This window comes from Sciurus carolinensis, chromosome 1 (assembly GCF_902686445.1).
Source record: "Sciurus carolinensis chromosome 1, mSciCar1.2, whole genome shotgun sequence".
Lineage (NCBI taxonomy): Eukaryota > Metazoa > Chordata > Mammalia > Rodentia > Sciuridae > Sciurus > Sciurus carolinensis.
Window position 1 is genome coordinate 86,201,605 of NC_062213.1, and position 27,114 is coordinate 86,228,718.

General features: G+C 38.4%; 2 protein-coding genes across 8 annotated transcripts in view; one reads left to right on the forward strand and one right to left on the reverse strand.

Annotated features, from left to right (window-relative positions):
* Positions 1–844: 844 nt before the first annotated feature.
* On the reverse strand, positions 845–19,856 carry Mcm4 (minichromosome maintenance complex component 4). 3 transcript variants are annotated; one of them, XM_047557017.1, is made up of 17 exons: positions 19,790–19,856; positions 19,560–19,642; positions 19,091–19,255; positions 18,457–18,620; positions 18,267–18,368; positions 17,871–17,966; positions 17,450–17,545; positions 16,426–16,564; positions 14,409–14,629; positions 12,194–12,314; positions 9,476–9,735; positions 8,639–9,004; positions 8,034–8,161; positions 7,091–7,298; positions 5,758–5,986; positions 4,992–5,125; positions 846–3,783 (listed from the first exon to the last, which is right to left on the reverse strand). In XM_047557017.1, the coding sequence occupies exons 2-17, from the start codon at positions 19,627–19,629 to the stop codon at positions 3,691–3,693; spliced, it is 2,592 nt and encodes an 863-aa protein (XP_047412973.1). In that variant the 5' UTR covers positions 19,630–19,642; positions 19,790–19,856; the 3' UTR covers positions 846–3,690. The 3 variants fall into 3 exon arrangements, with proteins under 3 accessions (XP_047412974.1, XP_047412973.1, XP_047412972.1); XM_047557016.1 differs by having other exon boundaries at positions 19,744–19,852; XM_047557018.1 differs by lacking the exon at positions 19,790–19,856 and having other exon boundaries at positions 845–3,783; positions 19,560–19,658.
* Positions 19,857–20,506: 650 nt separating this feature from the next.
* The window catches only part of Prkdc (protein kinase, DNA-activated, catalytic subunit), a 176,274-nt gene continuing 169,666 nt past the window's right edge, over positions 20,507–27,114 (forward strand). For all 5 annotated transcript variants that reach the window (XR_007107939.1, XM_047547399.1, XM_047547401.1 and 2 more), the window contains exons 1-7: positions 20,507–20,660; positions 22,524–22,600; positions 22,694–22,786; positions 24,595–24,669; positions 25,405–25,513; positions 25,924–26,036; positions 26,133–26,232. Coding sequence is in view for 4 of the 5 variants with exons in the window: in XM_047547399.1 (XP_047403355.1) it covers positions 20,507–20,660; positions 22,524–22,600; positions 22,694–22,786; positions 24,595–24,669; positions 25,405–25,513; positions 25,924–26,036; positions 26,133–26,232 (721 nt within the window). In the remaining variant the exon portion in view is untranslated. The remainder of the gene's footprint in view (positions 20,661–22,523; positions 22,601–22,693; positions 22,787–24,594; positions 24,670–25,404; positions 25,514–25,923; positions 26,037–26,132; positions 26,233–27,114) is intronic.

The window sequence follows — 27,114 nt, forward strand, 5'->3', positions numbered from 1 at the left end:
AAAAGGTACACTCATACATTGTTGGTGGGACTGCAGATTGATACAAACACTTTGGAAAGCAGTATGGAGATTCCTAAGAAAACTTGGAATGGAACCACCATTTGACCCAGCTATGCCACTCCCTGGTTTATACCCAAAGGACTTAAAATCAGTGTGCTACAGTGATGTAGCTCCATCAATGTTTACAGCAGTTCAATCCATGATAACAAAACTATGGAACCAACCTAGATGCCCTTCAATAGATGGATAAAGAAAATATGGTATATACACACAATGGAATATTACTCGGCCTTAAAGAATGAACTTATGGCATTTGCAGGTACATGGACGAACTGAAGAATATCATGCTAAGTGAAATAAGTCAATACCAAAAAACCAAAGGTAAAGTGTTTTCTCTGATAAGCAGATGCTGATCCATAGTGGGGGTGGGTAGGTAAGAATGAAGAAACTTTGGATAGTAAGAAGGGAGTGAGGAGAGATGTGGGGTAGGTGGGGATGGGGAGGATGTAGATTGAGACACATTATTACCCTATATACATGTATGAAAAATTAAAAAAAATTATTAGTCAAAACAAAAATATAATAAAAAATAAATAATAAAAAATTAAAGGTAAACAAATTTGATTATCATTTATGATTTAAATTAATTTATTTCTCTTATTGTTGACTATGCAGGAAGGAAAATAAAGAATAGCATGTTTACATTATGTAAATAAAATTATTTTCTAGTATTTAAAAAAATATATTCATGGGAATTAAGCTGAAATTTTATCATCTTAGTAAGAAAAGTCCACTCATTTCTGTTCACAGTAATGATAGAGAATTTAATGAACACTTAGCATACATTATTCTCTGTTGTAAGTTTTGCTGCACATTTGGAGTCAGCTGAGTTGGATTTGCAAGTAGGCAGCCTTATGCCTGAGTTCTCAATCTTTATGCTGTCAATTGCCTTATACATTTTTCGGGAAGATGTTCTCCAGCTTAAAGTTTTGCTTCTGATTGTTTCTGCCCTAACAGCTGAGGGTGTTGGGTGTGCTCCATAAGGCCATTGGGCCCTCCCTCTAAGCGAGCATATTATCAGACCTTAGGGCACAGAGGTATAATTCAAATGTGCAAACATATTCCTTTACTACATACCCTGAGATTTCATTCATTCCAAGAATACCTTGACTTTTTTTACCTTCACCCTCCTTTCGTAGAAGCAAATCCTATACAAACATGTAATATGCAACCAGCTTCAGGCACTGCAGCGAGTGAATATGAAACCTACAGACCATAGGCAGGTTGTAGATGTTAAAAGGAAGTTTAATGAATTAAATAAATTGTAACTATGACAGAACCTGTTAGCATCAGGATAGTTAATTTCATGTAACTAAAATCCCCTTAAAATTGAACTATAATATATATGTCTGCAGTTGCATATACCTTCATCTTGGTATGGAATTGTAAAGTTTAGAAAAATATTACTAATTTATAAACTTCAGGGGGAAAACATCTCAGTAAATTTACTTTCACAGGCAGTTCCAGGCCCTGTAGCTATACAATAATTTCAAATGAATAAATTATTTGGGATGCAGTTTAGGGAAAATGCCAAGAGCTACTTCTTCCCATGGCTATGGGACATGTTTTTGTATCACCTTTAGGTGGCTTTGTTCATAAAAGTCTATATAATGTGTAACTTCTGTGATGATGGTGTGTATGCTGTTTGTCAGTGATAAGTGAAAAGATGGTCCAAAAACCAGGTGTCTTTCAGCAACTATTGAGCTGTGAATAATACATTTTCAGTCTGAAGCACGTATGGTTAGAAAAGTGGACTGATTCCAAGTCTTCTGTCCACTGGAGCAGTTTTAGAATACCTACCATATGACAGGCACAGGGAGCTGTTGCTCTAGTATTTTGCAAGCTTAAATTGTGTCCAGAAAGCATGGGGCAGAGTTAAAACTTGAGCTAGATCCAGACATGTTATAGGTCAAGTTCAGTTCTAAAGTCAGAAGACTGAGCTCTGTTAATTCCAGCTTCAACTATTGCTTTGGGTCTCCTTGCTTCTCCATCTGTGAAAGATTTGGTTCTGTAGGGTGGCTGTGAGAGTGACATATGGAAGCATATCCTACATACATCCTCATAGAGGAAACCACACAAAGTCAATAGGTGGGCAGTCATCCATACCCCTTAGTGAAATCCAACCTAACCACTGCCTCCTTCAAAATGTCACTACAAAGCCTGGTGCAGTGGCACATGCCTATAATTTCAGTGGCTCAGGAGGCTCAGGCATAGGGATCACAAGTTCAAAGCCAGACTCAGCCAAAGTAAGGTGCTAAGCAACTCGGTGAGACCCTGCCTCTAAATAAAAGTACAAAATAGGGCTGGGGATGTAGCTGAGTGTTCAAGTGTCCCTGACTTCAATTCCTGGTTACCACCCTCAACCAAAAAACAAAAACAAAAAAACACTACAATCTCATTTTGATAGTGAAATATTCAACTATATCTATAATTTTCTAGAACGACAATTTTATTAATAACAAGTGTTGATTCCAAGTTATAAAAGACGGCCTCATATGACTTCAATGTTTCAGGGATTATTATATTAGTAGTAGTTTTTACTTATAAGATTTGAGGCTATAATAGTTTGAGAATACTGACTGCTGGGATTAATTAAAATTTGAGTAAAAACTCATCATATCTTTGTTTCTTTTATGATATATAAAGCACTTACTATTATGAATTTCCATGAATGTAGTATTTATCAAGGTTTTTTTTAAATGAAAAACAATGACAGATAATCAAGAATTATTTCTTCTATTATTTATTTAGAAAAGTTTTACATATTAGGATAAAACAGAAGTCAACCTGGAATCAATCATTTGCAACCACACATTCCTGATATAATAGTAGCCATGAAGAAAAGCTCTAAAAAGTATTACACTTGAGTGCTATTAAAAAAGAAGTCTCTAGCCCTTCATCGCCTCACACTGAATGATAAGCTCTGGTCATTGATTATCTCTTGCTACAAAATCCTTGAAGGGGTTGGTGCTGTAGTTCAGGGGTAGAGCCCTTCTCTAGAATACATGAGGCCCTAGGTTCAATCCCTACCACAGGGGGGGAAAAATCCTCAAGCATATCAAAGTCCACTATTAGTTTTCACCCAAAGCCACAATCTGCTGGGCATGGTGTTGCACACCTGTAATGCAGTGGCTCAAGAGGCTGAGACAGGACAGAGTTCAAAGCCAGCCTCAGCAATGGCAAGGAACTAAGCAACTCAGTGAGACGCTGTCTCCAAATAAAATATAAAACAGGGATGGGTCGTGGCTCAATGATTGAGTGCTTCTGAGTTCAATCTCTAGTACCCCTCCAACCCCAGAAACTCCACAATCCACACTGCCACCTTCAAAGACTGACACATTGTTCTCTATATACAGATGAAAAGCCCCACTGCTAATGAAATAGAATATCAAGAAAATAATCTCTACTGGATGTTCATAAATTGCCACAGTATTTTTACTTAAAATGTTAAAAAAATGAAAGCATATACTAACAAAATTGAGCCCAAATTAGGGAACTTTATGTAGCCATATAATGTCTCTCGGAATCTATTTATAGTGATGGCAAAAGGAGCAGGTGACTGGCCTGCAGGTTGCGCATGCATACAAACAGGTCCAACTAGAAGCATGCAAGAGCATGGCTCAGGAAGCATTAGAGCAAGCGAACAGTTTTCCCAGTCACTGTCAAGAAGTCGTCATCAGCCAAGGCACGCAGAGCTTCTTCAAACATATCTTTGGTAATTGCCTTTGGGAAAGAGAAGAAAAATAAATAAATCACATGCCAAATCCCTCAACTGTTGGAGACATGTTAATTTTTCATCTTCTTTGGTGGTTGTGTGCATTTCTTGTGCTGTATATCAGGAACAGCAAACATTTCCTTAAAGGGTTAGGTTTGGCATCCATATGGTCTCTGTTGTCCCTACCAAGTTCTGCCTTCATGGTGCCAATATAGCCAGGGACAATAAGCAAAGAGGTGTTATAGAAACAAAGGAAAATAAAAACACCAAAAAGCAGGCAGAGCTGCATTTGACCCAGGTAGTTCTTTTGTTTGGTACTGAGAATCAAACCCTGGGGCAGTTAACCACATCCCTATCCCTATTCATTTTTAAATTTTGAGACAGGTTGTAAGTTGCTCAGGACCTTGCTAAGTTGCTTGAGCTGGCTTTGAACTTGCAAGTCTACTTCAGCCTCTGGAGTTGCTAGGTTTGCACCACTGCACCCAGTCCATATAGTTCTTTTAACTGAACAGTTCAATCTTTCTTCCCTTTTTTTAAGTACTGGGGATTGAACCTAGGGGTACATTACCACTAAGCCACATACTCAACTTTTTATTTTTTGAGACAGAATCTTGTTAAGTCACCTAGGGCCTCGCTAGGTTGCTGAGGCTGGTCTCAAACTTGCAATTCTCCTGCTCCAACCTCCTGTGGTGCACATACCACTGCACCTGATCACAATTCAAACTTAATTATTTGCAAAAGGGCACCCAAATATTTCATCCCTAAAGCAAATTTATACACATAAATACTCTGAAATGGTATAACAAAAAGTTTATTTTTATTTTATTTTTTTGGTGCTGGGGATTGAACCCAGAGGCACTTAACCACTGAGTCACATCCCCAGCTCTTTTTTTCAAAAAAAAATTTATTTTGAGAAAGGGTATCACCAAGTTGCTAAGGACCTTGCTAAGTTGCTGAGGATGGCTTTGAACTCACAATTCTCCTGCCTCAGCCTCCTGAGCCGCTGGGATTACTGGTGTGTGCTACCATGCCAGCAGGTATAACAAAACTTTAATTGTGATTATGTCTTGATGATGGGTTTATGGATCATCTTACCTCTTTACTCTCAGCTACATTTATTACTTAATAAATAAAGAAGAGGGAAAAATTCCTAAAAGCAGTATTAATAGAAAGGAGAAAAACTAACAACGACAAAAGAATACATATTAACACTTACTATGTCAGATTGTCCCCGAATATCTTCAAAAAGTTGCTGATATTTTAGAGCTGGGGTTTTGCCCTTAGATAAAATAAGTTTTTTCAATGCTTCAGCTAATTCTTCTTTCCGTTTACGAGAGGTGGCACTCATTCCTGATTAAGACATAACAATGAAAATATTTCTGCTATTAGGAAGTAAAATGTTTCAAGTTCCCATAAACATTCCTTTATTAGTAACACCTAGAAAGGTAAGGAGACTGTGGTCTATAGCATATGCAAAAACATAAATTTTAAATTCTCTGCTCTTTCAAATTTTCTATGTACTAGTAGCTGCTACTTTACACTGGAAGACAGTCTATGTAACCTATAATAATAAGCACAGTCATAGAGAGATGTATTGCTTTGTTTTGGAGACAGGGTCATGTTGGCCAGATTGGCCTTGAACCCCTGGGTTTAAGTGATCTTCCTGGGTAGTTGGGAGTACACGAGTGCACAACAATGCCTGGCTCTGCTTCTTTAAAATGGGTTGTCACAGGTCAAAACAGCAAAGGAGAGAAAATCCCCTTAAATCATAGACAAAACTTTTTTGTGTGTCTTAGTCTTTATTAGGGAAAGATGGGAGGTGGCAATGGCAGTGGCAACTTTGATCAGAGTCTCAAAGGAGTCCTGATTCCACAATGGTTGAGAACTTCTGCTTCAATGATTTAATGGTTGCTTACACTTTGATGATCACCTATATTTAAGTAGTTTCCAAAAGTCTTTTTTGTTCAAAGCAAGTAACAAACCTGTAGTAAGAATAGATATGTCCACAATGCCAGTCCGGGGGTCAGTTGCAGACTGTTTCAGAGCTTCTCGATGGAGACGTTTTGCCTCTTCTACATCAATTGCTTCAACTTTGCTTGAAAATCGTACTTTGGCATGGGCTTCTGCTAAGCGAATCAATGATTCCAGTTGTCGAGGGTATGCAGAAACCATGCCTCGACTACTCCCAATCTTCCTCATGTCTACATAAGCCTAGTGAAAGCAGAGAAAACAAAAGCAAAACCCCTTGCTCATAAGAAACTTAATTTTGTTGCTGAATCTTTAAGTTAGGGTTCCACTAAATAAACTGAAATTCTGCTTGGCTATCTTGTGGAGGTAGTGAGGGGAAATCACAAGTCAAATCTAGTTTCTGGCCTTGCACCTCATCAAGTGGTGGAGACTGACACACAGAACATGGGAATTCTAGAGGAGAACCACAACAATAGTGTGCCGTGATGGTTAGAAATATTCTGACTGGGGGCCAGGCGTGGTGGCGCATATCTATAATCCCAGTGGCTCAAGAGGCTGAGGCAGGAGGATCACTAGTTCAAAGTCAGAAGGATTTGGCTTAGTGTTTAAATGCCCTGGGGGCTCATCACAGTACCCTCCCCCCCAACACACCAAAAAAAAAAAAAAAAAAAAAAAAAGAGAGAGAGAGAGAGAGAGAGAGAGAGAAAGAAAATATTCCAACTGGGAGACGTTTGGATAGACTTCTTGAAGAAGGTAATATCTGATATAGCTTTGAAGAACACAGAATGGCACTGTGTGGCAGAGAAGAGGACATGGCTCTTGGGGGAGGAGTACGTGTGATTGAGCAGATGATGAATGAGGGGGACAATCAGAGAAAAGCACTCAAATACTGATTCTGATGTATACCCTGGCTAGGGATCTGTGTGATGAGGCATAGAAAGGATCAATGAGATAATATTACGAACACTAAGTTGTACTGATTTCATATATGACATAATTTTATGAACAAGCCTCAAGAATTTGATTCAAATGGAAAATTCTATATTGTTCGTAACATTTATTTAGCACTTATGGTAGCTCAGTAAGGATGGAGAGTCCATTGAAGTACCAGGAACCTTAATATCAGAATACTTGAATAACAGGATTTGTCAGTATATTGTGCCCACATATAAGGATACCAAAAAGTTCAAGTATCTACTTAGCACTCATTTTAATTTATATATACAAGAGAATGAAATTTACAGAAATTAAATTACCTGTCCAAAGTTATTAAGTGGCTTTCCTATATCTGAACATAAGTCTTCTGATCAGAAATTCACTGTGCTTACAAGTACTTTATAAGGTTACCTCAATGAGAGCCTGGCTAGCCTCCTCACTCAGTCGGGGCATGATAGTGCTGTGAGCATATGCAATGTAGTCCTTTAGCATCGCCATATCTAGGAATTCCTCCTCTGCCTGTTCCTCGCTCTGGTAGTATAGTGCAACCAGGTGGTGAGCCAGACGCCGATCATATGCCTCATCCTGAGGGTCCAGCATGAGGAAGATCAGATCAAACCTGAGAAACAGTAAGAAAAAAACACTGTCTTTCTATTTGGGAGAAAAACCTATCTACAAACAGAATTTAATGGTTGCTTGAGCCATTGCAGACTGTGTAGTAAATATGCACCCAGTGAGGGCCATCAAGGGAAAATAGTTTTCTATCCCTGAAAGAGCCTGTGGGTCAAACCTATGCTATTCCATCCTTAGGTCTGTCCAAGTAATGGCTAAATCAATGAAGTAAAACTTCTCCTAGGGAAACATTAAAACAATTCTGAAGATTTGAAGATTCAAATGAAAGTGCCTTCCAATTGTTTTCAGAGACAGAAAAAAAATCAAAATAAAACACTTTCTGGTTAAAAAAAAGTAATTAAGATGTAAAATATGTATATATCCATTTGGAGTATAAGGCTGAGAAAAAGTATGGTTTGTATGATATGAGCTTTAACAAATCTCACTCTTCAAAACCCTTTCTATTGTGCAGTGTGGTTTTCTGTACTTTGCTGATTCTCAATAGTAGCTTTCAGACTAAGAATAGTAGAATGATAGCCACCTGAATAAGATGGCAAAGTGAGAAGTCCCAATAGCTTAGGAAAATAATAATAATCATAATAATGTTAACATGTTACCTGAAACTGGGCAGAGAACACAGAATCCTTGCCAGGAAAAGCCCTGACCAACCAAACTTGAAATAGCCTTACTGGGGTAAAGAGATTCTTTATCTTACACGGAAAACTCTATAGATAAGCAATACCTTGACAATAATGTATGAGGTAGTTGGATGTTCTCAATGGTTGTTTTTTTAGGATTCCACTGAGATTCAATGGGGTTTGCAGCTGCCAGGATAGAGGTACGTGCATTGAGTTGACAGATGATCCCAGCCTATAAGAAAACTGTGTAGTTAGAAACCTCACCTTGATGCTGGCAGCAGGAAAGAGCAGTCTCTGCTCAGAATCCTGCTAAACTTCATTTGCTCTACATTTCTGCTACTCAGGGGCATTGTCACCTTTATTGACTTGCACAGTTGCAAGTCGAAATGTCCCATTCTTCATGCCTGATTTTAGATGAATGTGTGTCACAGTCACATTTTTCTCAGAAAGCAAAACCCTTGCATAAACTTAAGCACAAACTTCAGTGCTATGAATAACACACATTAGTGGGCAGTATAGTAAAAAAGATGAAAGAAGTTACCCTGTATAAAACACTTACAGATTTAGCTTATATCTGATATGAAAAATTCTTACCAGTTTCCCTAAGTTAGAACCAGGGCAGTGCTGCACAGTTCTGCAAATACTTTAATTCAAGGGACCCATACATTCATGTGTGTGTGTCTGCATACACAGTGGGACCACAACTCACCTTTGCAATGGACAGAGTCTGCTGTTCCATGACTTCATGTAGCACTGATCTTGTATTTTCACTCATCTTGTCAAACTCATCAATACAGCAGATGCCATTGTCACTCAGGACAAGGGCACCTGTCTGCAGAACTAGCTGCCTGGTCTCAGGGTCTTTCATCACATATGCGGTGAGGCCAACTGCACTGGAGCCCTTCCCGGATGTGTACTGGCCTCTGGGGACCAAATTATACACGTATTGTAGCAATTGGGACTTGCTGGTACCAGGGTCACCACACAGCAGGATATTGATCTCAGCACGAAATTTGCCCCTTCCTGTGTGACTGAAATCCTTCCTTGTTCCACCGAAGAGCTGAAGCAAGATTCCCTAAAAAAAATAGAAAACAAAAAAAACCCAAACCCATGATATAATGAACGCTGAATGTTCATTTATTGCAGAGTAACGGATTTAGCTTAAATTTTAGAATTATCTATTCTTAATTGAAGGTGTTACAAAACAAAAACCAAAACCAAAAAACCACATGAAAGTGCTTTCATTACTTTAAACTATCACAAACCAATATGAATTATGCCAAAACACTGCTCATATAAATCCCTATGCTGACCCCACATGGCCTGTTATGTTTAGAATCGTGAATGAGTTCAGCGCATGGATAAGTAAATAGATAATAATGCTATGATTCTCAACCAACGACCAAGGCATCACAACATCACCCTACTCTATCAAAGCAGTAACTATTATCCTTAAAGGAAGGTAGTGGCATGGAAGATGAGTATTTATACTTCTGGATCCCAAAGAACTGTAAATTCCAATACCAGGTTATAAATCCTTTGTTACCTTTTTTATATCTTCATGTTCATAAATGCTGGGAGCCAAGGCTGAAGCGAGTCTCTCATAAATGTCTGGTTTCCTAGAAAGTTCCTTAAGCAATTCCACACGTTTTTCTGAAAAAAGTTTCTGTTCTGCTTCTTCATCAAGACCATGCAGGCGCTTTGCATCAGTTTTCCGATAATGGATGACGTCAATGTGGGTTTTGTAGACAGATTTCACATTACTCACTCTTGGGTTAACTCGAATAGGCACTGCTCGATAGATGCCTAAGGGTACAACCAGGAGACACACTTTTACCCCCAGGCTTGTGCCACTGAAGGGCTTAGTAGCTAAGAGCCAAGGTGAGCCACTCCACGTTGAGCTCCTAAGACATAACCTCTGTGGGCATTTTGGGTTGAGGACTTGGGCCTACGCTGTACAGTTCCTGTTCTTTTTTGATCAAGTGGGGAAAAGGCCATGCTGGGAAGATCATAGGTTTCGTTTCTGAGAATGGCGGACCTAAAATCATGTTCATCTGTTTTCACCTGTTAGCTGTAAACATGGGCATCCATCTAGGCATAACTGCAGGGTATACAATCATTCTGGGGAAAAATGACATTATATTGCTTCCAGTACAAGGCCTGGCTCATGGTCATGTTCAATAAATAGTACTTTTATTTCCCTAGGCTCACTCAGTGCACAATACCTGCTAACAACTGGACAGGAACAAATATTGGAATCCCATATCAAAAACTTGGAAAGAAAATCCTAAAAGTTCAAATTAAAAAAAAAAAAAAAAAAAAAAAAAATTTTCATGAACAAGCCGGACTACTGAGTCAAAGGTGAAGGAAAAACTATTATTTTCATTTAGTAATTGAAGGTGTTTGTGGGTAGTTTTTTGAGAATACAATTCAAGGGCTGGCATTGTAGCTCAGGATTAGAGCACTTGCCTCACATGTGCAATATTCAACCCCCAGCACTCCAAAAATCCAACCAACCCAAGAACATAATTGAGAAATTAACAAACAGATTAAACCATTAACATGTCAACTGTACCAACTATACATCTTTTGCTCAAAAAAGGAATGTTTACCAAAATGATATGTCTGATGCTTATCTTTGGATTTCAAACTAAAAGCCTTGAGTTCCAGGCTGATTCTATTTCTTGCAACTTTTTGAAGATAAAGTTTGATATTTGTTTTTCTCACCATAATAGTATGGACCTTTGTCCTTTATTTTCTTAATAGGTCAATGCAATTCTCATAAAATATAAAAACTAGTTTAAACATAATATTCTTAAAATACACTAGATGACTGTTCAACAACAAGACGGATGAGGGTTAATTTGTTGATGACATTTGAATTGGCCTGGTTATCTTCCTATAAGCATCTGCTGTAATTATCTTCATAGAACAGCACTGAAGACATTATATTACATCCTACACAGCATTCTGCAAGTCACCTTCACCCCTAATTCTTTCACATATATAATCACATAAACTCCACATATTGGATTAAACATTGCACCAAAGGTTTCAGGGCAGCTGGATGACAGAACTAGGATTGAATATCTCTTTCAGTAAAGACTACACATGCTTTTGAATTTTCAACTGTTATATATATTTTTACAACCTAAGGTTGTTAGTGACCACTCCTTAACTTTTATGCCAAGGAAGAAACAGGATGAGAAATACTGACTCACTGAGAGAAAAATAGAGAAACTGTGGGCCCTGGCCCAGTGCAGGGTCCCTGGACTCATTCCTCACATGAGAAACAATGGTGCTACACTATCTGAGAGACCAAGTAACTACATGCCTCCAAAATGTGTGAAGAAAGACTGCTGTACTCATCTGGTACTGTGGAAAGGGTACTCTTGGTAGGAGGGATAGGATCTGGCTCCTGGAACCAAATTTACTATGGTACCTGAGTTATATTTACCTACTCGCCTCTGTGTCAATCTCTCAGCAAGGACACAAAACACACTCTGTCTAGGAATAGTGGCACATGCCTGTAATTCCAGCATGGCTTGAGAGGCTCAGGCAGGAGGATCATAAGTTCAAATCCAGTCTCAGATTCTTAATGAGGCCCTAAGCAACTTAATGAGACCCTGTCTCTAAATAAAAATATAAAAAAGGGCTGGGCATGTGGCTCAGTGGTTAAGCACCCTTGGGTTCAATCCTTACTACCAAAAAAAGGCAGCACTGACCTATTCCTCCATAAAAGGAATCAAAAACTGTACATTTGGGAAATAAGTTGAAAATTACTTACAACTTGAGTTGGTGTGATTTCCCTGAGTTGCTTGTATAGTTCAAATCCTATCAATATCCTATTAATACTAGTCTTAGTAAATTTATGATTACACAAATGGTATGCCTTTACGCCATGTACAAACAGAGAAACAACATGTATCCCATTTGTTTACAATAAAAAAAAAATACTAGTCTTAATCTCAGCTGTTCTCTTGTGATACTAATACTGCCAATAATGCCAATTTGAGACACATGTACTGAGAGATTGACACAGCAAGGTGCAAGTGACCATAAGGACCATATTTCCCAAAATTTGAGTGTGGGATGAAGGATTTCATAGTGCCGGACTATGGTACTAAGTTAAAAAGATGGTGAGTAAAGCAGGGGATATTCCTCATGGCCTTGAAGATCTGAACTGACCACTACCAAAGGACAACCAGAGGGCATGAAAAATAGGAGGCATTTTTGTTATGTTGGTACAAAGGTACATTCTTACCTGTGACATTCACTCTGTCCCCAGGCTGAACCTTGTCCACAAGATCATTGTGAGCAAAAAGGACGACAGTGTGAGGTGTCTGCCCAGCAGGCATGTCTTCAGGAGACTCTTGAAGTTTGATCTGAAGGAAGAGCAATGAACAGAATAAACTTGAGAAACAAAAAAAACACAATGGAGACCAAAACCCAATTGTGTCTTTGTATTGTTTAGACATGTTTGATACCTAGCATCTTCACCTCTTTATTAAAATCTATTTGGACTGGGATTGTAGCTCAGTGGTAGAGTGCTTGCTTAGCATAAGTGAGGCACTGGGTTTGATCCTCTGTACCACATAAAAATAAAATAAAGGTACCATGTCCATCTACAACTAAAAAAAATCTATTTGTCATTATAAGGTTGTAGAGCATTATGTATCTCCTTATATAAATGTTTCCTGTTTCTAATTATTCCTTTAGAAGTTTACTTCTAGTAGGGACTGAGGGTGCAATTCAGCAGTGTAGCACACACACAATAAGTTACTCCTAACTATTCCCTGGGTGGAGAAGTACATGTTTTTAAGGTTCACCATTTAGACACTTCTGCACATTCCCAAGTACTTGCCCATGTCCCTGTCTACATCCAATTATAAAATAGGCACCTATTGAGCACCTGCCCTATGCTGGAACCTGTTGCAGGTACTGGGGACTCACAGTGAGTAAAGTTCCCTTCTTCATGGAGTGAAGGGGACAGACAATACACAGACAAGTGAGTATGTGGCAGATCTTACAGTGCCAAATGCAATGAGCAGAAATAAAAACAGGGCAAGGCTACAGGCAAGGTGGCAGGAATGGTGATCAACTGAGGGAAGGCCTTTGTAAAACCAGGTGACCTCAGTGAGGATCTGAGGATGTTAGGGGTTTTATTCTAAGCCAGACTTGGAGTCTTTGAAGAATTCTAATAATACCATCCTACACCTGGCAACAGGGACTCTCCCTTGGTATCTCTAGTTCTCAATCCTGTTCAACACTCTACTGAAATGACTGTTTTTCCTCCATTTATTTCTATATGAAATTTTAGAACTCTTTTTTATTGAATACTGGGCATTGAACCCAGGGCACTCTACCACTGAGCTATATTCCCAGCTTTTTTATTTTGAAAAAGTTAAGTTTTGCTAAGATACTGAAGCTAACTTTGCTTACAATCTTCCTACTTTAGTCTCCAGAGTCACTGGGATTAAAGGTGTGCTACATCATTCCTAGCTCTTTTTTTCCTTTATTTACCTGCATACCCATGTTTAATTGTGGCACCATTTACGATAGCCAAGTCGTAAAACTAGCCTAAGCCTAGATGCCTATCAATGATGGAATGGACAAAGAAAATGTGGCACACACACAATGGAACATCATCCAATCACAAAGAATGAAATCACCATGTCAAACAAAATACCCCAGACTCACAAAGACAAATATCTTGTGTTTTCTCTCACATGTGCAATCTTGTTACCATTTATTTTTTTCCTTTGGTTTTTAGGTACTCTTGCCTGGTGAACTTATCAAAGGTTTTGCAGTTTCTTCACTATTTTATCAACTTTATGTAAGCAAAGAGAAACTCTGAGTGGGAGTCAAGACAAGTCATCCCAACTAGCTTAATCATCCTCTCCATGCAAGGATAGGGTTAGGCAGAGAGAACCTGAAGTCTGTACTAAGTACATCTTTCAGAATATTTATGATGAAAGAAGTAGAAGTTCAAACTTCAAAGACAACAAAATCTGAGAAAAACTGCAGAAAATCTCCATACATTATTTACCAGTGAAAATGGTAGAATTTAACTAAATAAATCCGATCTCAAATCTTTTGTATCTGAATTAAAATATCATATAACCTTACATGGTTCCATGAGAGTATCTCATGACACATTTAACAAATCGAAGAGCTTATCTGGGTCTGTTAATTTAGAAATGACTGAAACTTGAGAACTTGGGAGTATATAATAATGAACTGATTCAGGGCCACTGAATCTCAATGCTGAAGCCTCCATGTGCTCTGAGTGTTGCAGCCCACAACTCACTAACAAGACCTCCAATGTTAAGGAAGAAACACAAGAGCTAAATGCCATTTAAGAAGCATGGCTGAGGGCCACAGAACAACAAGTTAAATTTGGTTGAAGATTCAGAGGCAGAATAGAAGTGGAAATGTGTGTATGGGAGCCCTGACCTGGGTGTAGAATGGATACCTACCATCTGCTTATCAGAGAAAAGGGAGCGATTGTGGATGAGTGCCATGCTGTGTGTAGTGTGACAGTGCCCACAAGCACAGGGTTCGGCAATACGGCCACGGTCCATCTCCACCCGGGTTGTATGGGCACACACTTGGCACTGAAAGAAGGCCTCCTGCATTTCAGGAATCAGCTGGGATGTCCTGATGACCATGCCACTGATGGTGATGAGCTGATCAATGTCTGTAAGGGGAGAGAGAAGCTGGCTTGTCAATCAGTCACTGCCCATGATACAGCCAGGCCTGGGCCTGCCACCAAGAAGCAGAACCTTACCTGAGGTGCAGAGGTGCTGGGAAAGATGGGGTCAGGGCAGACTGGGTACCCTCAAGACTGGCCTAGGATGCCCTCTGTGTCTAGTCTACCTTCCTCTCAACCCCAGTAGATCTCTGACATACATATAACACACATACTATAAAACCCACCATCTCTCTTTTCCTTGATGAATTAGAAGCTTGATGCTTTTGCATGTTTTGTCCCATGTCCTCTGATCTCACTCAAGGTGCCTCCTGAAGTCTTGTGGTCTTGTATGAAAAGCATGTGCTCTACAGTTAAATGACCTGGACTAAGTGTGTACAACCATCATGGTCTACACAAGAGAGCCTTTTCTAGTCTCATTTTTCACCCTTGCTCACACTTGTGTTTGTATCTTTCCAATAAACTTTATCCCTCTGTTGGTCATTTGACCCCGTTCCCACTGGTGGTTCACGTGAGTTTCACTGCTCTGTGTAGTCAACAAAATGTGGCTGTGGTCAGTTATTGCTGGTCTTGAAGATTGCTCCATCCTGACAGCACTAACTGGGGATTCAAGAAGTCTTTAGAATGTTTCACCTGGTCTTCCTTTCACTGACAAATCATCCTTGTTTCTGCCCTGCTCATCTTTCCTTGCTTTTGAAAGTTTAAAAGCACCAATCATAATACCTCTGACATTCCCCCACAACATCCCTTCATAAAAATGTCAGAAGCCAATTTCATGAGCGAAAACAAAACAAAACAAAACAAAACCACACAACTTGCTAAAAGAGTCTTACTAGTATTTATTGGCTATATCATGTTCTCTTACTGAAAATTTTTAATGGCCTTAGCACATTTGTTTACAGGGTAACTTTTTTTTACCTCAATCTTCATACATGGCAAATATTATTTTTCCTATTTTCCTGACCTGGTCACTATCCAGATCATGAATCTGGTGCTCCTTAATTGAGCTACTTTCAAGATCTACTAACTGAACTTCAATATAGCTTGCATAACAGAACCACTGTGAACTTCAAGAGTAGCAAAATCTTTATCCGCAAAAAGTCTCAATGGTTCCTTTTTTAGGTTGGAATAAAATCTAAATTCTTTTTAAGTTGATGTAGAAAGTTTTCTAGTACAATTTTACAGTCCCACTCAAACATTGCCTTCCAAACTCCCTACTTTGGCAACCCAAATCATTTAGTGTCCATACATAACTGTCTGCTTCCTTGTTTCTATTTTTATTCTTTCCAGTGTCTAGAACAAATTCCTTCATGTTTGTTTTCCAAATCTAACTATTCAAATTTCTCATTTACCATTAATATGTCCTCTACAGGCCCAGCACTCTGCTCCTCTCCCTTGGCTGAGATGTCTCCTGCACTGCTCTTTTGTTATTCTGCCTCATCTTTTATTTTCTTGTCAAAGTAGATTTTTTTCTTAAGCTCAAGGGTAAGGACCATGGTATGTATTTATTTTCTATAGTGGCTAGGAAAACATCTACCCAATAACTGTAGTTTTATTATATTTGATTAGGTTTGCATTAAAGTAGAGAATTGCTAATAGCCACATCTTTTATATCGAATATTACAGTTAAGTTAGAAAAAGACATAATGGGGTTCACATTAAATACGTGAATCTGTATTATTTGGTCAATTTATAATGCATCATCACCACTTTTAAAGATCTTTGATGAAGTAAGACTTTATTCATTTTCATAGAAGGCACTTTCCTGCTATTAAATACATTACCTTCTGGATTCAGGTTTCTCATGTTCTTTGTCTTCAATGCATTAAATGGTCTTACTTGAATCTGATGTTCTAAGATAGAGTCAGGGTAACGATCAAAGAAGATCTCATTGACAGCCATGTCAAAAGTAGGGATAACTTCCTGTAACAACCAATATAAAGATTCCAAACTATGTTTCCAGTCCTATCTTGGAGTTCAATCTAAGATACAAAATACTTCATAATGGGAAAGTATAGAAGCAGAAAAACATGGCATAACCCCAATTACCCTTACAGATTCATGTACATGATATTTTCAAACCTTAGGCATACCAAAATTTCTTACCTCTGGCATATTCTCATTTGGATTAAATGAAAATGCCTTCTCAGCATGTTGGCTTATGTTATGCTTTGATTTGTAAAGGAAAGGATTTTGAGCTCACACTTTCATGTCATATTTTTTTCCCCAATGAAATGATACAATAGATTAAATCATACTTATTTTACTCCAATTTAATATTATTCTCCAATTACAGATGAAGAAACAACTTTTTGGAGGCCAAGGAACTTGAACAAAGTTATGTAGCTAGTAAGCAGCAAAGCCAAGATTCAAAATCCAAGACTATCTACCTCCAAGCCTATACCTGAATTCAATACAGCTGATGTTTCATTAAAAAACTGACCTGTCTAGAAGAAACATGCTATGGCTAACATAGTCCATTAAAGATGGAAGAACACATGTAACACATTTACAAAACATTTCCATTTAAGATAATTACATGAAGCCCAAGAAACTATCATTCATAAAATTCATGATTATTTCATATGTAAGAAATACACGATAGTCAACTATAATTATCATAGTAATACATATGCCATTTTGAAAAACATTAAAATGTAAAAACATTGGTCTTGAAAGAAGCTGTTCTTTTAAAAAAAGTTCATGTTTTAGAGGGATACTCTTTCTGTTATCATGGAAATCCTGCTACCCAAAAACATTCCTCTAGGTATTCACTGTATTTCAGCAACGTCAAAGCCAAATTCTTACCTGTGGATAGGAAATGAGTTGCCTATACAAATTCTTATCAAATGATTTTATGTGTTCACAGTTTACATTTAAAAATGGCTCCCCAATAACATTAATCTGTAAGATAAAATAAAGAAATTATATTTTGGTGATATTATTATTTCATAATGCACAACTTCTTTGTTTTTTTTTTTTTTTTTTGCGGTGCTGGGGATTTGAACCCAGGGTCTTTTGCTTGCAAGGCAAGCACTCTACCAACTGAGCTATATCCCCAGCCCTATAATGCACAACTTCTAAGTTGCTTAGGGCCTTCGTAAGTTGCTGAGGCTGGCCCTGAACTTATGATCCTCCTGCCTCAGTCTCTCAAGTTGCTGGGATTATAGGTGTGCACCACCACACCCAACTATAATGAGCAACTTTTTAAGGAAGAAAATCTGATTACCTCTCCAAGTCGTTGCATATATAGAGGCTCAGTAATATCTATGCCAACATTTTCTTCTTCTTTAGCCATAGGGTCCATAAACTGTTGAAGAAATCTCTTGATGTGAAGAGAAAAAATATTAAGCTTAATGCAATGGGAAATAAGCAACTATTCAGAATACAAAAAGTGATGAGTATTTCAGTATGAGGAGATAAAAGAAGTATTTTATTAAATGCATCAACCATAATCTGTCCCTATTATTTATGGTTAGTTCCATATAAATTATAAAACTTTTCTCCCAACATTTTCAGAGCCCTTAAATATGTATTTTATTTATTTATTTATCTTCACATTTATTTCGTAGTTGTAGATGGACAGAAAGCCTTTGTTTGTTTATTTATAACACATACAACTCACCTGAAAATTTTCCTTGCATGTTGCCACATTTACATCTGTTCCCCAGATGACAAGTTTTTGGCCCAAAGACTGCTCACTTGCTACCGCATCCTCTGCTGCTGCCTACAAAGAAGTATTCCAGAGCCATGCCAATGGAATTATCTATTTTTGTCCCCAAGACAATGCTATCAGGAGACTGCTGTGTACTCACCCCATCAGACTGCAGATCCACCTGAAGACCCTTCCGTGCAGAGCCAAGGTCAGGCCTCTGCCTCACAGGTGTACCCCTAACCCCACTCCTTGGGGTTCCCTCCACCCGAGAGCTAGGAGTGCCATATGTCAGTGGTGAGCTAACATCAAAGTCCAGAGGAATAGCTATAAAGATAAAATGCAGAAGTTCACAATAGAATTCTAGTAGTACATCAAACCTGAAACTATGGGCATGTCTGATCTATCTTCAAAACACAACACAAACTGCGTATCTATTGCTATGTTTGGTGGTTGAAGTTTTGAGGACCATTAAGTGTTCTATTTTAAAATGGCAAAAGAATAGCTGCTTTCTTTGCTCACTAAGTCCTAACATGTACCAATTCTTCTTCATTCTCCAGCTCTTTTTTAAAAAACTTTTTTAGTTGTCAACGGACTTTTATTTTACTATTATTTTTATGTGGTGCTGAGAATCAAACCCAGTGCCTCACGCATGCTAGGCAAGCGCTCTACCACTAAGCCCTCTCCAGCTCTTTTAATGAAGAGGGAATGCTTAGTTATATCAAATACCCAACCTGACCATCTATATCACTTGTTATCTATCAATCACAGTATAACCTAGATGTTCAGAAACTCACTTGAAGAATGCATCTGAGGAGGACTGGAAAACAATGTGTCCTGCGCTGCAGGGCTCTGCAAGTCTGCTCCGGGCGAGGTGGGCATGGGCTGCAGCTCACCGGTGGAGGTGGAATCCTCGCCTCTCCGTCTCTGAGATGGAGATGACCTGGCTTCTTCATTCCGGGCTTGTGTCATATAAAACAAAGACGGCTATCAACTCTCACGTTTGATCTTCCAGGATTCACCTCTTGAGATGATTTGATTCATTACTCTAACACAAATGAGGGCAAATGGGCACCGACATGCTTAACCAATCTAAACGAAGAACCCTACCGCTAATGTGGAGTTGAGTGCCCACTGCCATCTGTTTTCACAACCACGCGGCAGAGCACGCCCCGGGGCTCATACCCGCACGCTCCCCGCGCAGGCCGCGGGAGGTCCGTAGTGGACCCGCTCCCGAGGTGGGGTGTGAAGGAACAGGAAACTTACGTGTATGCGCGGGGGTGGCCCGTCCGCGCCGGCTGCTGCGGCGGCTCGGGGTAGACGCTGGAGACGACATGGTGCGGGGATACCTGCGCGACAAGGACAGGCTCGCGTCGCGCCCTCCCCGCCCGGCTGCACGGACGCCCCCGCCGGGCTCTGCGCGGAGCCCTCACTGCCAACGCGAGATTACCAGGGAAGGGCTGCCACCCGCAGACTCTTCAAAGCTCAGGTTCTACCTGGACAGTTGCTCTTCCAGACAGCACGAGCAGGGCCGAGGGTTCCCGCCGGCGGCACGGTGGTCACCGCCCCCTGCGACTTCACCAATCACAGTAGCGCTCCCGAACGGCTCCGCCAGTGGAAGGTGCCACTGCGCAACTAGAGGGGGGATTTAACGGCCTTTTTTCGCGCCCCAGCCGAAAGCAGACTTAGGTCCCGATTGGCCCCACCTCAGTGCAGATGGTTTGACCTACCGCCGGACCACATTTTCGCGGGAAATCTGGGGCGTCCTACCAGACCAAGTTGTCGGAGGGGTGTTCTCACCAGAGTGTTGATTAAGAAGACTATACTTTGTTTTTTATCCCATAGGCTTTTTTTTAATCTCTAAAGACATTCCAAATTCATTATTTTAGTTTTTTAAATCGAGGAACAAACTTCATCATGACTAAGGACCCTAGATTGTGTTTTTCCTCCTGTCAATTCGTTGAATTCCTGTTTGTCCTTAAGCTTCGATGTATACCTACTAAGTGTATTATGTGTTATGCATTCATAATCTGCCGGCATGTTAATTCAGGTCTAAGTGAGCTGTTTCTTTCGGGAGGACCCTCCTGCGAGAGTCTCGTGGAAGAGCCCCGCCGCTGAGGCTCCGCCTCGAGTCCTGGAGTCCCGCCCCTGCGCCGCGCGGCCTTTTGGGCCCAGGCCGACTGAGCGCAAGCGCGGGTCTTTGCGTCATCGTCATGGCGGACTCTGGGACAGTTTTGCAGGGATACCTGCTTCAGCTACAGGAGTCCTTGTCCGCTGTGGACCACTGTAGCGCTGCGTTGACCAGTTATCAGTTGATGCGCAGCTTGGGGCAGGAGTGCGTGCTGAGCACCAGCCCTGCGGTTCTGGGTGCGTACAGTTTGGGGCGGATGTCCGGGGTTCTCCAGGCTTTCAGAGTGGTGGTGGAGCCCGACAGCCCAGCCTCTCTCCCCGTGGGTTTAGTTAACGCAATTGTGAAGTCTCCCTAACTTCTGTGAATGTGTATGAAAAGCGATATCTCATACTTTTTCCCCCCCAGCATCAGAAGGAAATCTAAATTGGTGAAAATGACTCCAAATTTGGCGGTCATTGCTATATCTAGTGGGCGTGGAGGACAAGAGAAAATATTTCCCTTCACCTTAGCCTCATCTAAATCCACTAGTATCTTTCCAAAGCCTTATATTTATTGTCCCTGCTTTGAAGACTTGCAGAAATATAATTGAGGGGCTGGGGAGATAGCTCAGTCGGTAGAGTGCTTACATTGTAAGCACAAGGCCCTGGGTTCGATCCCCAGCACCCCCCTCCCCCAAAAAAGAAAAGAAATATAATTGAAAAGTCATGTTTTTAAACTTTTGGCAATGCCTGGATGATTTTTTTTCCTTTGTAGTAGAAGTGCTGCTTTTCAGCATTTTTCAATTTAGACATGCTGTTGCATGAAAACATACGTATTCCTGTTTGTTTTTTTCCCCACATTTTAAATTGGTGCGTTGTAATTGCAGATAACTTGTTAACTGTTTGTGAATGCTTACAGTATAACAAGGTAATTTGGCCGAAATTGTATTCCTGTTTTAAAACACAAGTACATAGACCTCATCTGCATGGTGTGCCCTAATAAGAGCTAGATGAGATCTTTCTAAGAGGTCAGTACTGAGTACAGTGTAAAAATCCAAACCACACTTTAAACAAGATACTATGTAGTGTCTTTGCATTGTTAAGGATGTATTAGTAATGGGGAAATATAATAAAATTAATGACATTATGTAATTGCTTTCCGTAGTCATGTGTTCAAGGTTAGAGTTCATTTTTGTTTAGTAACTCATGTCTAAAAGTGATTTCAAGTTTACCGTAAATATGCAATATATGTCCTTTTACTTGAGAGTTTTTAGAGGAGTAGTTTCCTATTGCTGCTGTAGCAAATACCACATTCTAAGTGATAATATAAAGTGACACTGATTTATTAATAGTGAGAAAACTGATACAGGTCTCACTAAGTTATAAAGAACCAATGTATCAGGGCTACTTTATTTTCTGAAGGCTCTAGGGAGAGTCCTTTATCTTATTCATTGAGGTTGTAGAATAAGGTCCCTGTTTCTTTGCTGGTGTTGTTTGCTTCTAAAAGGTGCCCAGTGTTCTTGGATCACAGTCCCTTTGTCCATCTTCAAAACCAGCAACAGTATGTCAAGTACCTCTCAGGAGAGGTTTGATACCTCTTTTGCTTTCCTGTCTTCTCATCTCTGGTCTACTTTTCCTCTCACTGTTTTTTTCTTATCTTTCTTTTTCTTTTTCTTTTTTTTTTTTTGTGATGCTGTGGATCAAATCCAGGGCATCATGCATGATAGGCAAGTACTACTGAGCCACATCCACATCTCTCCCCTACTTTTAAGGGCCCATGTGATTACATTGGTCTTAGTGGATAATCTGGGGTGAAATCCTGGATTAAGGCTGAATAGCAGCCTTAATTTCATATGCAATGTTGATTTCCTTTACTGTGTAAAATTAATATTCAGAGATGTGATACCACAGATTAGGGTATGGGCATCTTGGGGGAGTGCTTGTTACCCTACTGCATCCCTGTGGAACATCATCCAGAATTTTCTCTTTTCTTTGTTCCAATATAGCAGCCTTAGGTTAGTGTTTTCTTATTTAAAAGATCTCCTTGGAAACCCTCCAGCTTTTTTAGGATGGTTTATGAAATGCTTGGCAACCCTCTTAACTTTTTGTTTGTTTGTCCAGCATTGCAGACTTCCTTAGTTTTTTCCAGAGATTTTGGTTTGCTTGTATTTGTTCGGAAATCACTTAACATTGATGAAGTAAGTAAAAACTTTAATTTTGCTCTTTCTGTTTTTGTTTTTTCTTGTTCTTATTCTTAACCATATTTATAATATTTATTTCTTTTATTATAGTTTCGTGATTGTAGAGAAGAAGCCCTAAAATTTTTATATATTTTCTTAGAAAAAATCGGCCAGAAGATCATTCCTTATTCTCTTGATATTAAGGTAAGGAGGAAAAAACATACCTTACTACATGTCAATATCTATTTTTAGTTATCATGTAAGGAACCTGGATATTTGTTTTGTTTATGTCTTTCTTATTGGAGAGTATACTGCCTTTGCCTGATTAGGTTAGAAACGAAGTGGGCTCTTCATTGTTTTAGGCTTAATAAGTAAGCTAAGACCCTTGTCAAAAGAACTACTTTGATAATTTTTTTGCTACTTATCTTGATAATTTTTTGCCCATGGGATAAATAATAATGCTTACAAAAAGTCATAATAATTTGGATTTTTAAAACTGTGGGAAAATTCCAAAACATTTTTAACAGATAATTCTAAAGATTCCTCTCATTGGGTCGAATCCATATTTCCTGTAGTTCATGAGTTTTCTTTGACTACAGTCTTATCTGGAAAGTTTGACACTCTCATTCCTCTCATGCTTCTTGAACACGCCTCTCCCAGGTTTCTTCATAATTTACTATGGAACTAGCAAACATAAATTAGGTCATTCTTTCTCAGCTTTTCTTATACTTTCAACAATTTTCACATCTCAAGGTAAATTATTTTTGTTGGCCCTACAGAATTTGCTTTTAGTTTTGGTGTGTTAAGAGTTGAAGAAATATAGGCAGTTGAATGAATTGGACATAGGTTCATATGTGAATACATGATCACGTAACCACAAGAATAGGAAGTTATACTCCATGTATGTATAATGTCATGTACAACCACAAGAATGGGAAGTTATACTCCATATATGTATAATATGTCAAAATACTGTCTACTGTCATGTTTATCTAAAATGAACAAATAAAAATTAAAAATAAAAACGAAAAAGAAGAAATATGTGTTCAATAGGAAGATATGGTTAGTTGAATCAGCCATATATTTACTACCTGCTGATTGAAAATATTTAAAAAAAAAAAAAAGACATTTCTACTGAATATGTACAGACTAATTTTCTTGTGGTTATTCCCTGAATAGTACAATATAACAATCATCGACAGCATTTACACTGTATTAGTAGTCCAGTGATGACTCATAGTAATCATATGAAAAAGTATGCGATTTATGTAAGGGGCTTGAGTGTCACCCACAGACACTGAATGGCAGTTATATTTTGAAAATTATAATTAGCTAAAACACAAAATATTCATTCTACCAATTATTGGTCTTTTTAAAGTAGATTTTGTGTGTTTGTGTGTTCTTTTTTAATTCCCTTTGGATTTCCAGTCTATCTTGGTTGGATTTTTTTATTTTTTAAATGTGTGTGTGTGCTGGGATTAAACCTGGGGTCTCATGCATGTTAAGCATATGCTGTATGACTGATCTATACCCACAGCCTGAGGTATTAATTTCTCTAACTTAACTAATGAGACTTAAAAGTTAAGAAACTCACCCATCTTTTGGAGCCAGCTCATCTGATTCAAGAGCATCTGTTGTTTTCATCACACTGACTTTTCCTTAGTGGCCTTTTTATGCTTGCTTTCTTGACATTTGATAACAAGTACTATGAGACTTATGTGAGAAGAAATGACCTGATGTTGTAAAATCCTACTGAGATATCCATTGACTTTGTGTTTTAAAATTGTTATTGATATCACCACAACATGTTGCATCAATGTTTTCAGTGATTTTTAATCTAAACACTTATATACTTTAATACTGTACTTTCAACAATAAAACACTAAATTTTATTATGTTATACATTTTATAATGGCATCATATCACTCCTCAGGGATATAGTTTTAGCTATCAATAAGTGTTACTGCTTTCATCTTAGTGATGATTTTGGTATGTTTCCTTTTAAAACCTAGAGTACTTGTACCAGTGTTTATACAAAAGATAGAGCTGCTAAATGTAAAATTCCAGCCCTAGATCTTCTCATTAAGGTAATTTTTTAAATTTCTAAGTACAAGTATTTCATGTTAAACGTAAATAATAACTTATAAAACAAAATTGGGAGTTTTGAATTTTGTTTTGGGTGAGAGTTTTGGGGAGGATGGGGTTGAATCATATCAGTGCATGGATAAGATGCACACTTCACATCTATCACCTGAAAATACCCTGGTATTTTGTTCTCAGACTCTTCTAAGTAGTGAAAGAAGAATTTTGAGTTGTGAAAGTGATGAAAAATTAAAATAACAAAGGAATTTTTTTTGTCCTTTCATTTGTTATCTTTGGTGAAATCTAATGCTGTTGGGAATTGTCAAGATCACCTTATCTCTCTTGAGTTTTTTCCTGAAGCTTTAACAGTGAGAATAGGAATGTCATGTTTCAGTGGTCCTTGGACCTCACTTTCATGTGTACTTCTCTCTCCTTTTTTGTACCCCTGTTTTAGAATTTCTTTGGGCCTGTTCGGTTTAGTATTGTATGCATCTGAGGGAGTGGTTCTAGTCATGTTATGGGTTTTTGGGGAAAGTAAAATTAGGTCTAGACCATCCTTCTGCTTTCCTACACCCACCTCAAACCCTGCTTCACCATTCATCTGGGTTGATGTAAGAGACCTGGCATAATTTCCATAGAGACACAGGATTCTGAAGTTTAGCTATGTGCAGACATATTGAGGTAGAGGAAGCCTTTTCTGTATCTTCCTCTTTAAAAAATGCCAATTTATATTCTTTTAGTTACTTCAGACTTTGAGAAGTTCTAGTCTTATGGATGAATTTAAAGTTGGAGAATTATTTAATAAATTCTATGGAGAACTTGCATCAAAAGCAAAAATACCAGACACAGGTGAGATGCCTTTAAATGTTATTTTCAAATATTCCAAAAAATTAAAATTAACTGACCATTAGTATAAGACTTAGGACACCTTTATCAATGTATTACATTTTACAAATGAATACTTTTTGCTGAAAAGAAAACCAAAATGGAAACAATGTGTGAAGGTTTCCCTTTATGAAAATGTTAATCTTTATAAATGATTCCTTTAAACAGAAAACTCAGTATATGTCAAATGTAGTTTTGTTTTTAATAATAGATTTGCATAAAACTTGGGAAAGATTCTAGTATGCAAAGTTATTCTGAATTTTTTATAAAATTACTTTTGAACTCGACATCCTCTTATTTCCTTATTCATGTATTTTTGTTAACTTAGTTAAGTGTACCTTTAGGGATTCATTTATCTAAATTTTATTTTTCAGTTTTAGAAAAAGTGTATGAGCTCCTAGGAGTATTAGGAGAAGTTCATCCTAGTGAGATGATTAATCATTCAGATAACCTATTCCGGGCTTTTCTGGGTGAGCTTAAGACCCAGGTATGATACACTTTATGATATTCTGCTTTCCTAGACTTGGTTGGATTTTTTTTTTTTCTCCTCACTCAGTTATATCTTCCTAAATCTTGTTTTTAGATGACATCTGCAGTAAGAGAGCCCAAACTACCTGTCCTGGCTGGCTGTCTGAAGGGACTGTCCTCACTTCTGTGTAACTTTACTAAGTCTATGGAAGAAGGTATTTCAGGGCTTTGCTTGATTTTCTTTCTATATTGAAAAACTATAAGTCTATAACAAAAACCACTAGTTTATTTTTCTGAACTTTCTGATTGTGAAATCACATGCAGTTGTGACCTATAATCCAGAGATTCATAACACATTCCCATTTTCCCTGAAGATGGCATCTTTCTTAAATATAGTACAATAGAACACTACGATATTAACATTGATGCCATCCCCTGATCTGCAGCACATCTCAGTTATACATGCACTTACTAGTGTGTGTGTATTTAGTCCTATACAGATGTCTCACATGTGTTGGTTTGTGTATGAACCACTAAACAAGGCAGATCATCACAAGGTTCCATTGAGCTACTCTTTTATAGCCCATAGCCATTTGTCCCAATAACCCTTATTCTGTCTGGTTATTCAGTAGTTCTGTTATTTCATCTGTTATACAGATGAATTCATAGGATGTAACTTTTTGCATGTATTTCATTTAACATAATCATCCATGTTAGCATGTGTCATAATTTTTCTCCTTTTTAAGATTAGATAATATTTCATTGTGTGAATATACCACATTTTATTTACCCATTCATCCATTATTACTTACTTTGCTTCTGCTTTTGATTATTATCAATAGTACTGCTATGAATATTGGTATACAAATACCTGTGAGAATCCCTGCTTTCAGTTCTTTTGGATTACCCAGAAGTGTATTTGCTGGATGATATGGTAACATTTTAAATTTTTTGATGAAGTGCTATATAGTTTTTCGTAGCAGCTAAACTATTTTTCATTCCCACTATCAGTGCACAAGGGTTATTTTGGTAGTAACCATTCTAACAAATGTGAAGTAGTATCTCATTGTAGTTTGGATTTGCACTTCTTTAATGTT